We start from the raw sequence: 16,862 nt of genomic DNA on the forward strand, positions 1-16,862 counted from the left end.
GAATTTTAAATTACCTAATATTCTGGTTAATACAGTTATCATCTATGCCAAACTGGTGTTAGAATACAGTTAGACATATTTATATTGACCATTTTAATCACCCTTTGAGATTCAAAAAACACTTAAGGACACTGTAGGCCCTCAGGATAATCACTATAAATGTAATGATCCTATCTGTACGAGTAACAGTGCTAACTAATTGGACAGTCTCTTTTATAGAAAGCCAAATCAACCAGTTTTGCAAAATTTTAATGTCATGAACTTAGGGGACAGGCAATAAATATTATTATAAATGCAAATATATCTACACAGTGATACTCTTTTAACAATTCAAGATCCTGAATATAAGAAAAGATTTAATGTATTCCACATTCCAGCAAGATTATGCCACTGCTTTTCAGACAGACAAGAAAAACAGATTCTACAATAATAAAACATATTTTTCTTTAATCTCCTCTCCTTTTCTGACACTACCCTAACCTAGTGAATCAAAATCTCTGAAACCTAAACACACCAGGGCTTATTCTCACTTTGATGTTTTTGCCAAGATTGTTTCATTAAGAAAGAAGTCCTTGCTTTTCCACTCTACCTAACTAAACTCTACTCATCCTTCAAGGCCAAGTTTATGTCCTCTTCCATTCATAAAGTTTTCTATGTCCATGAGGTACACGGTGCACTTACCCTCCACTGAAGCCATCTCACTTGGCAATTAAGTATTGTTTATGGCTCATGCCTATAATCCCAGCACTATGGGAGGCCAAGAGTGGGTGGATCACCTGAGATCAAGAGTTTGAGACCAGCAGCCTGGCTAACATGGCAAAACCCTGTCTCTACTAAAAATACAAAAATTAGCCAGGCATGGTGCCCATGCCCACAGTGCCAGCTGCTTGGGAGGCTGAGGCACGAGAATTTCTTGAACCCAGGAGGCAGAAGCTGCAGCAAGCCAAGACTGCACCACTGCACTAGAGCCTGGGAACAGTGCAAGACTCCATCTCAAAAAAAAAAAAAAAAGCATTGTTTGTGATACCCTTCTTCCACCTGCCACTAGGCTGTCAGCACCCTGATGAGAAGAACTGTATCTTATAGGATGGTGTTTACACTTCTTATAGTCACAGATCATAACTACTAAGCCCTTAATGAACTTCCATTGATTTGATTATTTACTATTAGGTCACACATTAACTCCATTAATTGACACACTTTATATTTATTTAGTTTTCTATGAACATAACCTCTTTAACTTCTAAGGTGGTAATTCGTTTAAGGCTAAAGACTGAATTTATTTTTTAAATCCACTCAGTTTATAAATATTTATTCTATCATAAGCAATATTCCCCCAACCTTTTGTTTTAGAAATGGGGTCTTGCTGTGTTGCCCAGGCTGGAGTGCAGTGGCTCTTCACAGGCATGATCCCACTACTGATCAGCACAGGAGTTTTGGCCTGCTCCATTTCCAACCTGGGCTGGTTCACCCTTCTTGTGCGAGCTAGTTGTTCACTGCTCCCAGGAGATCACCATATTTATGCTCAACTTAGTGCAGACCACCTATCAGCATAAAGAACTACAGCCCAAACTCCTGGGCTCAAGCGATCCTCCTGCCTCAGCCTCCCAAGTAGCTGGGACTGTAAGCTGCACCACTGTGCCAGGCCAAGGCAGCTTTTTGTGTTCGTATTTTTCAAACTGGCAATCCACTGCTTCATCTCCAGATAGCCCTCAATTTGAACTATATTAACCTGCTTTCATCCCAGTTACTATTTTTTAAAACAGTCTTATTGAAATATAATTCACATTGTCCCAGTTTTTTTTTTTAAGTCTCTACATCCCACTTCTGGGTGACTTAGAATGATATATTTTTCCTTTTAATATTTTCTAAATTTTTATTGAAAGTAGTATACATACTAAAGTCTATGTCTATATTTCAAAGCACAGTAAGGTATTTGAATGGATTCCCCCCCCTTTTTTTTTTTTTTTTTGAGATGGAGTCTTGCTCTGTCTCCAGGCTGGAGTAGTGCAGTGGCATGATCTCGGCTCACTGCAATCTCCACCTCCCTGGTTCAAGTGATTCTCCTGCCTCAGCCTCCTGAGTAACTGGGACTACAGGCATGCACCACCACACCCAGCTAATTTCTGTATTTTTAGTAGAGATGGGGTTTCACCATGTTGTCCTGGATGGCCTCAATCTCTTGACCTCGTGATCTGCCCACCTCAGCCTCCCAAAGTGCTGGGATTACAGATGTGAGCCACCATGTCCGGCTGAATGGATTCCTTTTAACCTTCCTTTCTGGATGTCTACCTACTGCCTTCAGGGTAGCTTACCAGTCCTTTGTCCTGGAGGCACATCATCAGTGTGCACACATCTCCTGTTGCCTGATGATTCACCAACATCACTGCTTCATCTTTTGAAACTGCTTTAATATCTTCTCCCCATTCCATCACTGTAAGAATAAAAAGTTTCAAAGCTGTCATTTTAAAGATTTTTATAATATCACAAACCTTATATTAGAAAAAATGATGTATATTAATGATGATATGTCACCTAGCTAAAACATCCAAAAGTTTACAACTAAGTTTATTTCCTATGCAAATCAGAATGTTAACATAACCTTTATAGAGCCCCCAAATATACATTAAAATATAAAATGATCTTTCTTTCCTTCCCTTCCTCTCTCTCTCTCTCTCTCTCCTTATTTTTGAGATAGTCTAGCTCTGTCACCCAGGCTGGAGTGTACTGGTGCGATCTCGGCTCACTGCAACCTCCACCTCCCGGGTTCAAGCAATTCTCCTGCCTCAGCCTCCAAGTAGCTGGGATTACAGGTGCACACCACCACGCCCAGCTAATTTTTGTATTTTTAGTAGAGACGGGGTTTCACCATGTTGGCCAGGCTGGTCTCAAACTCTTGACCTCAAGTGATCCATCTGCCTTGGCCTCCCAAAGCGCTGAGATTACAGGCGTGAGCCACCATGCCCAGCTATGGTCATATCTTTGATCTAGAAGTTCTATTTCCTAGAATTTATCCTACAGAAACTTTTGTTCAAATAAGCAAAGATATGTGTATAAAGAATGTTTATCACAACTTAAATGTTCACCAACAAGGGAATGGACAAGAAAATTATGATGTAATAGGAGAGTATAAACCCATTAAAATAATGGAGGATACCTCTTATTCACTAACCCAAAAAAGACATATTATCAACTAAACAAAGCAAATCACAAAACAGTAAATATAGCATGATCCCATCTTTTTAACGCAGGAATACCATCTATGTGTTGTTCAATGCATGGAAAAAAGTCTAGAAAAACAAATTTCAAACTGTTAATACTGATCATCAATGACAGGTGGTTTCCAACCCTTCAGATTCTATTTTATAAGAACATATTCAGACATAATAATACATACTTTCACCTTAAAAAAAGAAAACTAATAAAAATGCCAAATTATTTGAAGTTATCAGATGAAAAGTCACTGCACCAAAATCCATTGGTACATTCTAAGGGAAACATTGGTATTTCTATGTAGTTATGCCTCATTTCATTTTTTATTTATTTTTAATTTTTTTGAAACAGGATCTTGCTCTGTTACCTTGGCTGGAGTGCAATGGTGCAATCACGGCTCACTGCAGCTTCAAGCTCCCTGGGCTCAGTGACCCTTCTACCTCAGCCTCCTGAGTAGCTCGGACTACAGGTGTGTGTCATCACGTCCAGCTAATTTTTGTATTTTTTTTGTAGACACAGGGTTTTGCCATGTTGCCCAGGCTGATCTCAAACTCCTGGGCTAAAGCAATCTACCGGCCTCACCCTCTCAAGGTATTGGCATTACAGGCATGAGCCACCGCACTTGGCCACCTCATTTTGCAGTAAATTTATTTCAAGCCTCAGTTTTCAAACATCAGAATTCCGCAAGGAAGCTTCTAGCATTTTTTGATATGAATTACCAAAGGCCGATTCTATATTAGTATTCACTTTTACCCTATCTTTATCTCACTCACTGCTACAAAGAAAAAAGTCAAGCCACCTGTGTGTAAAAGCTCTGGATGAAATAGGGATAGGGAGACCTACTGAGAGCCAATTTTGCACTATATTTCAAAATTAACAAATGCACAAACCTTTTCACCTAGGAATTCTACTTCTAGAAATGCATCCTACAGATACACTCATTTATGTGCAAAATGACATGTACACAAGGCTACTCATTGCAGCTTTGATTGTAAAAGCAAAGATGAAAACAACTAGAAAGAGAGGCTAACTCAAATTCATAGAAACAGTAGAATGGTGGTTGCCAGGGGCTGGGGGAGGGGGAAATTGTTGTTTAATGAGTACAGTGTTTCAGTTTTACAAGATGGAAAAGTTTTAGATATTGGTTCCACAACAATGTGAATATACTTAACAAGACTGAAAAATAAAGTACACTTGAAAAATTAAGATGAATTTTTAAAATTCAGGTGAATTTCATGTTAGCATATTTTACCACAATTAAAAACATTTTTAAGGGAAACCAGCTAAGTAAATTATATCTATGAAATGGAATGTTATGCAAACATAGCACTTATGTACTAATATGAAATGATATACTTTAAGTAATAAAAGCAAAGTGTAGAACAGGATGAGGGATGCCATTAGTTGTGGTTGTTTTGGTTTGTTTTGTTTTGTTTTTGGGATGGAGTTTTGCTCTTGTTGCCCAGGCTGGAGTGCAATGGCATGATCTCGGCTCACCGCAACATCCAACTCCTAGGTTCAAGCAGTTCTCCTGCCTCAGCCTTCCGAGTAGCTGGGATTACAGGCATGCACCACCATGCCCAGTTAATTTTGTAGTTTTAGTAGAGACAGGGTTATTTGTTGGTCAGGCTGGTCTCGAACTCCCAACCTCAGGTGATCCACCCACCTTGGCCTCCCAAAGTGCTGGGACTACCGGCCTGAGCCACCACGCCCAGACTAGTTATGTTTTTAAAAAGGACAGAGAATATACTAACCAAATGAAAACTCCCCATATGCCCCTCTTGACAACCCTCCAATGGAGACACATAGACATACAAACACACAAACACACACACACATGCACAACATTCTTTCATTAATACATTCCTCATTCAATAAATCAGCATCAGGCACGGTTAAGTATTGTGGATATAAAATAAATAAAAACATTTCAAGTATTATTCTAAAGTGAACAGCAGTTAAAACTCAAGAAAGACTAGCTTGGTTCTATAAATAGTGGGTAATGTGGAAAGTTTTCTGGCTCTCCATTTGTATTAATAGATGTCTCATAACTAAATAGTCCTTTAACGCAGTCTGTGCTACATGAGTGGAAAATACTAGATACCTAGGCCCATGCAGTGGGAAGTCATATATGTCAATATAACTGCAAATAAGAATACGTTTTTACATAAAATGTATCTTACCTGTTTGCTTTATATAAAGCAGAAAAATCTAGTAAGTGTGACTGGTTTAAATATGAAAATATAAATTGAATTTGGATCTCCCTGTACTGGGTTGAACAGTATACTCTAAAAATTCTTGTCTACCCAGAGTCTGTGAATCAAGATGAGGTCATACTGGATTAGGGTGGGCCCTAAACCTAAATCCAGTAAGACTGGAGTCCTTATGAGAAGAGGAAAATGTGGTCAGAGAGACACACAGGGAGACCACCATGTGATGACAGAGGCAGAGATTGAAGTGATGCACCTACAAGCCGAGGAACACCAAGGATGGTGGACAACCACCAGAAGAAGCTGGAAGAGGCAAGGGAGGAGCCTCCCCAAGAGTCTTTCCAGAGAGCATGGCCCTGCTGACACCTTGATTTCAAGACTTCTAACTTCCAGAACTGTGAAAGAATAAATATCTGCTGTAAAATCCAGTTTGTGGTAATTTGTTATGGCAGCCCTAAGGAATTAATATAATCCCTCCCTCAATTTTTCCCATCCTCTCTTTCCCCTTTCCATTCTATTTTCCCCAAAATTATAGTCTTTCTTTTCTTATCAAGTATAGGAAAAGAATTGCATTATACTTTTAATATTGAGAACATTATATATAATCTAACATTATGTATTAAAATGGTTTTTAATGTTCACTTCTAAATACTTTCAGAAATTATACTTTTAAGTATAATTATTAAGAGTTAATCCACTACATGTTTTATCTCTCAACCAGAACTTAGTCAAAATTTATTTTCAGACCAAATGTCAGTTTACCAAGACTCACATAGCATGCTAAATCAAAAAAGTGAAGGTGGTCAGGTGTGGTGGCTCATGCCTGTAATCCCAGCACTTTGGGAGGCCAAGGTGGGTGGATCACTTGAGGTCAGGAGTTCGGGACCAGCCTGGCCAACATGATGAAACTCTGTCTGTACTAAAAAATACAAAAATTAGCAGGTATGGTGGCATATGTCTGTAATCACAGCTACTTGGGAGGCTGAGGTACAAGAATTGCTTGAACCTGGGAGGCAAAAGTTACAGTGAGCTGAGATTGAGCCACTGCACTCCAGCCTGGGTGACAAAGTGAGACTCTGTCTCAAAAAAACAAAACAAAACAAAACAAAATGAAGGTACTTAGATCAAGTATTCTTTCTTTCTGTTTTTTTTTTTTTGAGTCAGGAACTCCTGGGCTCAAGCAATCCTCCTGTCTCAGCCTCCCGAAGTGCTGGGATGACAAGCATGAGCCACCACACCCAGTTTGGATCAACGTTTTACCAAGAAATTATCCTGAGGTAGCAATAAGGTCATGTTGAATTTTATAATAAAATTCTAATTTTATTCAATAACAAATTTAATTTCCTATATATATGGTATTCTTCTTTTAGAGCATCATTTAAGGACAACTGTTAGAAAGTTAAATGACTAACAAAATCAAGATTAAAATGAGCAATTTATTACACAGATGAAGTAGCTATGTTCCTCAGATTATGCCCTGCTATCCCATGACCAGTAAATAGAGTAATAAAGCTAATATCTTAACCAAGGGATAGAAAAGAAGCTATGGATTGCCTGCCAGTTCTTACACTGCACTTGATTAGAAGAACAAAAATATTCTAACACGCTGCTCTATGAAATGAATTCTCAAAAAAGAATTGGGTCAGGTCTACTACCTCCAAAGGGAAAAAGGACAACCGAATAAAAACTGGAGGAAAAATTTTCTAATTGTAATAAATTTTAAAATTGTTATTGAAAACCAAAGCTAAGGGTTATCATCTATTACATACACACACAACACACACACACACTCTAACATGTACATCAATATACTTTTCCCAAAAGTTACAGATTAGAATTAATTTGGACAGTTCACATCTCAAAAAGAAAACAGAAACAACAACCCATCAAAAACCCCTAAAAACAGTGACACTAAAGCCATTTATACTGGCCCACAAAACAGAATTAACGGAGAGAAGAAAGGTTGCTTATTATGCCCACAAGCTGATGCAACATACTATTCTATCCTTCTGTGCCTTCATTTTCTCACTTATGAAACAATATCATTAATGCTACTTAAACATGTTGCAAAAATGAAGGAGATCTAATTGATAGAACCATAGAGATCCTGAGTAATGGGATTAAAGTCACTTTTGGAATCACTAGTAACTAAAAGAGCCCTAAGACTACTGTGTCATACGAAAATCAGTCTAATAGTAAAGATTAAAGAGCCAGCTGGGCACGGTGCCTCATACCTGTAATCCCAGCACTCTGGGAGGCTGAGGCAGGAGGACCCCTTGAGGCCAGGAGTTCAAGACCAGTCTGGGCAACAAAGTGAGAATCTGTCTCTATAAAAAAAATTAAAAATTAGCTGGGTGTGGTGGCATGTACCTGTGGTCCTAGCTACTCTAGAGACCACAGGGACCTAAGGCAGAGGATCTCTTGGGCTCAGAAGCTCAAGGCTATAGTGAGCTGTGATCATGCCACTATACTCCAGTCTGGGTGACATATATAGGCACTCTCTCTAAAAACAAACACACAAACAAACAAAAGAAATTAGAGAGCCAAAATAATCATTAAGTGAATTTCACATAGCTGGAGAACTGTGGCTTTCAGCAGTTCGGGTTTGAGGCAGACCGGATTGGATTCATCCGAGGGAGGGTGTTAATTAAGAGTGGCCATGAGAGAGTGGTTTAAAGTACTCATTAATGGAGGAGAGACTGGTGAGGGAAAGAAGTCTTGCAAACAAACAGCTGACTACCTAGAAAAGAGATGGAGGGAGGGCAATCATACATAGAGATGCTAATGTCATCCCTTTCTCCACAACATTCTAGTCAAGCTTCCCAAGGGAAGGCCCAGACTTTTGAAAATCCTTCTAATACATATCTCTAAGTAAGAACCACTGGAATTGAAGTGCTGATGTTTAATTTTATTTTTTTTTAAAGCAAGTACATTGTACACACTAGGAAATCATGGTCAGTATCCCTTTGGCACTTAAATTTTAAGAGGTTAAAATTTGAGAGGGCAAGACTCAAGAGGTAGCTTTTGGAGGGATCACATAACTAAAATACTAATAGTAGCAGATATTATTAAATAGATGTATAAGTAATAATCTCAATAGCTAACATTTATGGAATGTTTATTATATGCCATGCACTAGAACTAGTAATAGAAAATAATTTATATTATTTTCTGATTTAATCTTCACAAAATTCCAAATGTACAGATAGTATCATCCCCAATATGCAAATGAAGAAAATGAGACACAAAAGGTTAAGCACTGTTTTCAAACTTATACAGTTAGGAAGTAGGGGAACCTACTCCTAACCACAATATCATATTGTCACTGCTGACATGCTTCATGTCAAAAAACGTGAAGGACAGGAACTCGGATAAACTGCACTTGCAGGCCCTAAAGTTGCCCATGATTATGCCAGGGAATAGGGTGGACAAGCCAAGTCCCAAAATCCTCAACAAAAAAGGATAGTGTATGGCAACAACAAGGAGGGGTAGAGAGGTATATAGCCAAATAATCAAGTATTTTTTTCAGTGACAGTTGAATAATAACCAAGTCTAAAGGGGCAAGGTATCTAAGAAAAAAAATCAACATTGTCTTTGGGCCCAGATGGGATTATCTTAAATATAATATGCTTGATACAGAACTGGCTCTTTTCCCTAGTCTTCCCCATCTTAGCAAAGAACACTGCTGTTCACCCAGTCATGTGAAGATGAAATCTAAGACTATCTTCATTCCTCCCTTTCCTTAATCTTCCACATTCAATCCATCTCTAAGTCCAGTGGACTCTGCCTTCAAAATACATTCGGATCCTCTATTTTTCTTCTTATTATTACTACCATTTATCATTATTATTATTATTGAGACAGAGTCTCACTCTGTTGCCCAGGCTGGAGTGCAGTGGCACAATCTCAGCTCACTGCAACCTCTACCTCCCAGGTTTAAACAATTTTCCCACCTCAGCCTCCCGAGTAGCTGGAACTACAGGTGTGTGTCACCACATCTGGCTAGTTTTTTTTTTTTTTGTATTTTAGTAGAGATAGGGTTTCATCATCTTGGACAGGCTGGTCTTGGTGCTCCGCCCACCTTGGCCTCCAAAGTGCTGGGATTACAGGCATGAGCCACCATGCCTGGCCCTCTCTACTACTACCATTCTAATCCAAGCCACCAATAACTCTTGCCTGGACTTCTGCAATGACTTCCTAACTAGTCTTCTTGCTTCCACTCTGCCTACCTATGTAAAAGAAATCTTTAGAATTCCAATTTCAAATATCATTAAAATCAGAAACACCACTGTCAAGCATGAATTAGGGAACAGCAGGAAAGTCAAAGATAATAACTGGGAATTAACTTTCACTGGCATTAAGACTTGGTTTAAGTTAAACTTGTACTGTTTTCAAAAGGGGAGCTAGTGGCATTTTGGGTGAAGCAATTCTTCTTCCTACAGCTCACCAGTATTGCAAAACTTTTAGCTTGCCTGGCCAATAGTCTGTTACAATCCAAAAGGTAATTCCAAACATCCTGACTCCACTCCAATCTCCTTTGAGAAGAACTAAGTTAAAATTATGTCAATACAAGCCTGTGGTAAAATCAGGGTGAGGTTAAATAACAAGTGAGAATCATCCTGACACCATTAGGACTAAATAAACACGTGTTTACTGCTAACAAAGATCCATCTCTATGATTCCCTCCCCTTCACCCACTAAGCTCCCAGGATATGGCAGCCAAGAGTTTGGAACAATCTCCTCTAGGAAATCTGATCACCTCAAGAGGAAAGACCTAAAAATATTGACATTTGGGGTTCTCCAGTGAAACATTCCAATAAGATCACCCTACAGTGAGGCTCAATGTTGATAAGCCACAGCCACTTGCTTGGCTACAAATCAACATTTTAATCCCTTACTCTTAAAACAAGAACAGACAGCTGAAGGGGATGAGAAAAGCAGATGTGTGAAGGGCTCTATGTCATCCCCACTTCTGGCTTGAAATAAGGAATACACTCCCCATGCGAAAGTTACCCTCCTGATACTAGGAAGAAAAGAATATTCTTATCACCACGAATGGGGAGTCAACACGGTGATGAGTCTGCACAGCAAACCATACTAAAATAATGCTTTCCTTCCATTAGTTTCCCCCATGTAGTTCCTAGTCACTTTCCTACAATTTGCCACCCTTAGAAGCTCAAACCCATTTCCTTCATCCAGTCATTTCTCTTCAATTTATTACCCTTTGTTAAAATGGATATAAAGCCAGGCTTGGTGACTCACACCTGTAATCCCAGCACTAAGGCTGAGGTGGGAGGATTGCTTGAGTCTAGGAGTTCAAGATCAGCACGGGCAACAAAGCAAGACCTCATCTCCACAAAAAAAATTTTAAAAAGAAATTAACTGGGCATGCTGATGTATGCTTATAGTCCTACCTACTTGGGAGGGTGAGAGGGGAGGATCACTTGAGTCCAGGAGTTCGAGGCTACAGTGAGTTATAATCACGCCACTGCACCCCAGCCTGGGAGACAGTGAGACCCTGTCTCTTAAAAAAAGAAGAAGAGAGGAAAACAGAAAAAAAAAGAAAAGAAAGAAAAGAAAAGAAAAAGAAAAGGCATGGTGGCTCACTCCTGTAATCCCAGTACTTTGGGAGGCTGAGGAGGGCGAATCACTTGAGGTCAGGAGTTCAAGATCAGTCTGACCAACATGGTGAAACCCCATCTCTACTAAAAAAAATTTTTTTAAATTAGCCAGGCATGGTGGCACACACCTGTAGTCCCAGCTACTCGGGAAGCTAAGGCAGAAGGACTGCTTGAACCTGGGAGGTGGAGGTTGCAGTGAGCCAAGATTGCACCACTGCACTCCAGCCTGGGTAACAGAGTGAGACTCTGTCTCAAAATAATAGAAAGAAAAGAAATAAAAGGAAGGAAGAAAGGAGGGAAGGAAGGAAGGAGGGAAGGAAGGAAGGAAGGAAGGAAGGAAGGAAGGAAGGAAGGAAGGAGTATATAAAATCCTGAATCTAAATGCTTCTTTGGAGTTTTCACTTCTTTTCTATGAAGCCCCCTGTGCCACTAAAAAATGCTAACATCAAATAAAATGTGTATCCTTTTCTCTTGTCAATCTGTCTTTTGTTAGCCTAATTAGGCTAACAAAACAGGCCATAGCTGCGAAACCTGAGGGCAAAGGAAATGTTTTTCCTTACCTACATAGTCATATATTGCCAGAGACCTGAAAAAGGCTGTTAATGTGAAAGAGAACAAAGCAAACAGAAAAATAAAGAATCTGAGGAAACAGGCATTACACAAAAAAGAAAACTTCAAGAGACCAGCATTAATGTCTATATTGAGGTAAGGGATGAGATGATAATAACCATGAGACAAGAATAAGAAAAAAAAGGACCTGCTGGAAATTAACATAATTGTAAAAATAAAAGTCTGAATAGAAAAACCAACAGATAAAGTTGAGATAATCTTCCAAACAGGAGATTTAAAAACAAGATGAAAAACGAGAAAAGACTTGAACATTAGAAGACAATTCCACAAAATCCAGCCTTCAAATAACAAGAGTTCCAGGAAAAAGAAATCAAAGATGTAGTTAAAGAGCATTTGAGGGTGTGGATTTCCACTCTGACATGGGACATCAAATAGCTAGCACAGTGGATAAAAACAGACCTATACCAAGACATACATCCCCATGAAATTTCAAAACAAAAAAGGAGAAGATCCAATAAACTGTCAGAAAGGAAAAAGAGGACACATATAAGGATAAGGAATCAGATTAACTTGGAATTTCTCAATAGCTACTGAAAGCAAAAAATATTGTAGAGATTATTATTAAAATAATAATGACTTCAAAATCCTGGAGAAAGGTAGTGAGTTATTTCAATTGATTGTTCACAAAGACTGAACTTGTTCTCCTCACTACTGCACTTGACTCGGGGGAAGAAAAAAAAGGGAAAAAAAAAATCCCAAAGAAAAACTACTTTCAACCTAGAATTCTCCACCCAGCAAAATAATCAATCAGGTGCAAGCAGAGAAAAATATTTTCAAGTGTGTGACATTTTGAAAAATTAACCTCTTGCCCTCATGAAGATATTGGATGATGTGCTTCCCTAAAATGAGAAATAAACCAAGAAAGAGAAAGACATGCGAAAAAAGAAATTGGGAACACAACCAAGGAGAGAGGATGATAGGGAAGAAAGATAATCAGGATGTCAGCTGTATACCAGACTTAGTGGATAACCAGTCCAAACTGAAGCAAGTTAGGCATTTCCCAAACAGACTTTCCAAAAAAGATGAAATTGGCAGAGAAGCATTTGAATGACTTGAAAGGAGATCTAAAAATGAAAAGCACTTGGGGGTGAATTAGTGATCATTTCATACCAAAGTAAGCAAAAGAAACAAAAATTATTAAATCTAGGAACAACTCTGTGCAAGAAAGTAAAAGTAAACAGTTTTATACATAGCTCAGCTCTGAGTAGATTTACATATTCATAATAAAGAAAAACTCCAAATACTGACACTACCAAAATTACAATAAAATTCAAATACAAACTAGAAAATGCGTTTATTTTTCAGTTTCTTTTCTTTTCTTTTTTTTTTTTTTTGACACAGTCTTGCCCTGTCACCCAGACTGGAGTGCAGTGGTGCAATCTTGGCTCACTGCAGCCTCCACCTCCCAGGTTCAAACAATTCTCCTACCACAGTCTCAAGTAGCTGGGACCGCCAGCATGCATGATGAAATACAGCTAATGGTTGTATTTTTAGTAGAGACAGGGTTTTGCCATGTTGGCCATGTTGGTCTCAAACTCCTGATCCCAGGTGATTTGCCCGCCTTGGCCTCCCAAAGTTCTGGGATTACAAGTGTGAGCTACCACACCCAGCCCTCAAAATTGGCTTATTTTTATTTTTAATTTTGAGGTTGGGTCTTGCTCTGCTACCCAGGTTAGAGTGCAGTGGCACAATCAAAGCTCACTGCAGCCTCAACCTCCTGAGCTCAAGTGATCCTCCTGCCTCAGCCTCCACCACCATGCCCTGCTAATTTTTTTACTTTTGCAGAGACAGGGTCTCACTTTGCTGCCCACGCTGGTCTCAGATTCCTGGGCTCAAGCGATCCTCCCACCTTGTGCTCCCACAATATTGGAATTACAGGTGTGAGCCACCATGCCCGACAAAAATTTATTTTTACAACATTATTTTAAATAGGTTTCTAAAAAGATAAGGCTTTCTGAATATTAAAACAACATATATTCATTGTAGTAAATCAGAATACTGAAAAACACAAGGCAGAAAATTACCCCAAATCTCACTATCCAAGGATAAGAAAACACTATTAAAATTTTATACTATATCTTCCAGTTATTTTTCTCTGTGAATACATATACTTTTTTAAATAAAAAATGAATGATTCTTAAATTCTGGTTTATACAACTTGAAATTCAATATATCATACAAAATTGGCTGTCATTATTCTCCCACAATATGATTTTTAATGGCCACATAATAATTTATTACATGTAAGTGCACAGATTAGTTAGTTCTCTAATGTTGGCTACTGGCTATTGATTATAGTAAAATGCTAGACCAATAAGTATACAAATCAAAGAACTAATGGGTGTGTGTTACAAAAAGTACCATGATTTTCCTAAAATAAAGAGTAAAAATATCCCTACCGACAAATGTTAAGTCACCAAAGCAAATAAATCAAAAGTATAAAAATTTACTTTAGGAGGTAATGGAACTGTGGTGGTGGTCATATAATTGCACATTGTAGAAGACATAGAGACTTTTTAAAATGTTCTTCAAGCCAGCCATTGAATAAATTCATAGAGAAACTTAAAATTGGGGGGATATAAATAAGTTCCAGATTGACAGAATACTAAATACCAAAGAATTAAAAAACAAAATACAAAAGTCAAAGGCAAACACAGAAATCAATGAAATGAAAAAAAAAAAAAATGGAGAAAATCAATGAAAGCAAAAGTGACTCTTTGAAAAGGCCAATACAAGTTATCGAATTAATTTTTAACAACAACAAAAAAACATAAAAACCATAAATCACCAATATCAGAAATGAAAGAGAAGACATCACAACAGATGTTCCTTGATTTATCATGGGGTTCCTGATAAACCCATTGTACATTGAAAATACAGCAAGTCAAAAACGCATTTTTAACACAAAGCCTATTTTATAAAAAAGTGTTGAATATCTCATGTGATTTACTGAATATGGTACTAAAAGTGAAAGACAAAATGGTTGTATAGATACAAGCATTATTGAATGCATGTCACTCTCATACCATCATAAAGTCAAGAAATTGTGAGTAAAACCATGAAAAGCCAGGGACCATTGGTACTATGAACTACTTTAGAAACTAAATTTGACAACTTAGGTGAAATGGACCAATTCCTTGAAAACCACCAATTACTAACTATCAAAACTCATCTAAGATGAACAGATAACCAATTTCTATTAAAGAAATTGATTTTATAGTCAAAAACCTCCCAAAAAATAATTTGGCCTGGATGGTTTCACTGGCATTTTCTACCTGACATTTCAAAAAAGAAATAATACAAACTGTATGCAATCTCTTCTAGAAAACAGAAAAGGAAGGAATGCTCTCAAGTTTATGAGGCCAGTATTGCCCAGATACCAAAACCAGAAAAAGACAAGCAAACAAAAGCTACAGACTAAAACCATCACGAACAGAGGCAAAAATCATCAATAGGATATTAGCAAATGGAACCCAACAGTATATACCGTGACCAAGTTAGGTTTACCCCAGGAATGCAAGGCTGGTCCAATATCCAAATATCAGGCCAGGCACAGTGGCTCATGCCTGTAATCCCAGAACTTTGGGAAGCCAAGGCAGGCGATCACTTGAGGTCAGAAGTTTGAGACCAGCCTGGCCAACATCGTGAAACCCCATCTCTACTAAAAACACAAAAATTAGCTGTGTGTGATGGTGCATGCCTGTAGTCCCGCTACTTGGAAGGCTGAGGTACAAGAATTGCTTGAACCCAGGAGGCGGACGTTGCAGTGAGCAGAGACTGAGCCACTGTACTCCAGGCTAGGCAACAGGGCGAGACTCTAAGATAAAAAAAAAAAAAAAAAAAAAATCAATCAATATAATTCCCCACATTAACTGTCTAAAGAAGAAAACCTTCCACAGCAATAAAGAAAAAAAAAAAGGAATGAAATCATGTCCTCTGCAGCAACATGGATACAGCTGGAAGCCATTACCCTAAGTGAATTAACACAGAAACAGAAAACCAAATACTGCATGTCATCACTTATAAGTGGGACCTAAACATTGGATACACACAGACACAAAGATGGGAACAGTAGACACTGAGGACTCCAAAAAGGAATGGCATGGAGGGAGAGGGAAAGGATAGAAAAGCTACCTATTAGGTACTGTTTTCACTATCTGGGCTAGAAGCCCAAACTTCAGCATCATGCAATATACTCATGTAGCAAACCTGCACATGTACCCTCTGAATCAAAAATCTAACAAATAAAACTTTTTAAAATAAGAAAGTCTCATGATCATATGAATTTATGCAGAAAAAGCATTCAATAAATTTCAGTATCCATTCATAATAAAAACTCTCAGCAAGGCCGGGCGCGGTGGCTCAAGCCTGTAATCCCAGCACTTTGGGAGGCCGAGACGGACGGATCACGAGGTCAGGAGATCGAGACCATCCTGGCTAACATGGTGAAACCCCGTCTCTACTAAAAAATACAAAAAACTAGCTGGGCGAGGTGGCGGGCGCCTGTAGTCCCAGCTACTCGGGAGGCTGAGGCAGGAGAATGGCGTGAACCTGGGAGGCAGAGCTTGCAGTGAGCTGAGATCCGGCCACTGCACTCCAGCCTGGGCAACAAACAGAGCGAGACTCCGTCTCAAAAAAAAAAAAAAAAAAAAAAAAAACTCTCAGCAAACTAGTAGTAAAAAAAATTTTCTCAGTGTGATAAAGTATTACACATCAAAACTACAACAAACATAGTATTTAGTAGTATTTAGAATGTTTCTCCCTAAGATTAAAAACAAGGCAGAGATGTCCACTCTCATCGCTCTTACTTAATATTGTACCAGAAGTCCTAGCTAGCTTAAGAAGAAGAAACAAAAAATTGGAAAGGAAGAGATAAAATTCTTATTCACAAATGACATGACTGCCTATGTAGAATATCCTAAATGATTTACAAAAAGCTCCTATTCCTAATAAGTGAGTTTAGCAAAGTTGCAGGATACAAGACTGACATAACTATCAATCATATTTATTTACACGAGAAAAGAACAACAGGAAATTGAAATTTTTTCTTTTTCTTTTTTTTTCTTTTTGAGATGGAGTCTCACTCTGTTGCACAGGCTGGAGTGCAGTGGCCGGATCTCAGCTCACTGCAAGCTCCGCCTCCCGGGTTCACGCCATTCTCCTGTCTCAGCCTCCCAAGTAGCTGGGA

The 16,862-nt window shown here is 38.5% G+C and overlaps 1 protein-coding gene across 1 annotated transcript in view; it reads right to left on the bottom strand.

Moving 5' to 3' along the window:
* Positions 1–16,862, bottom strand: part of LPGAT1 (lysophosphatidylglycerol acyltransferase 1) — a 95,496-nt gene that overhangs the window by 49,568 nt on the left and 29,066 nt on the right. Inside the window, exon 3 of the mRNA XM_011938460.1 lies at positions 2,316–2,434. Coding sequence (XP_011793850.1) covers positions 2,316–2,434 — 119 coding nt within the window. The remainder of the gene's footprint in view (positions 1–2,315; positions 2,435–16,862) is intronic.

Source organism: Colobus angolensis, unplaced genomic scaffold, assembly GCF_000951035.1.
Source record: "Colobus angolensis palliatus isolate OR3802 unplaced genomic scaffold, Cang.pa_1.0 Scaffold100, whole genome shotgun sequence".
In the NCBI taxonomy this organism is placed as follows: Eukaryota; Metazoa; Chordata; class Mammalia; order Primates; family Cercopithecidae; genus Colobus; species Colobus angolensis.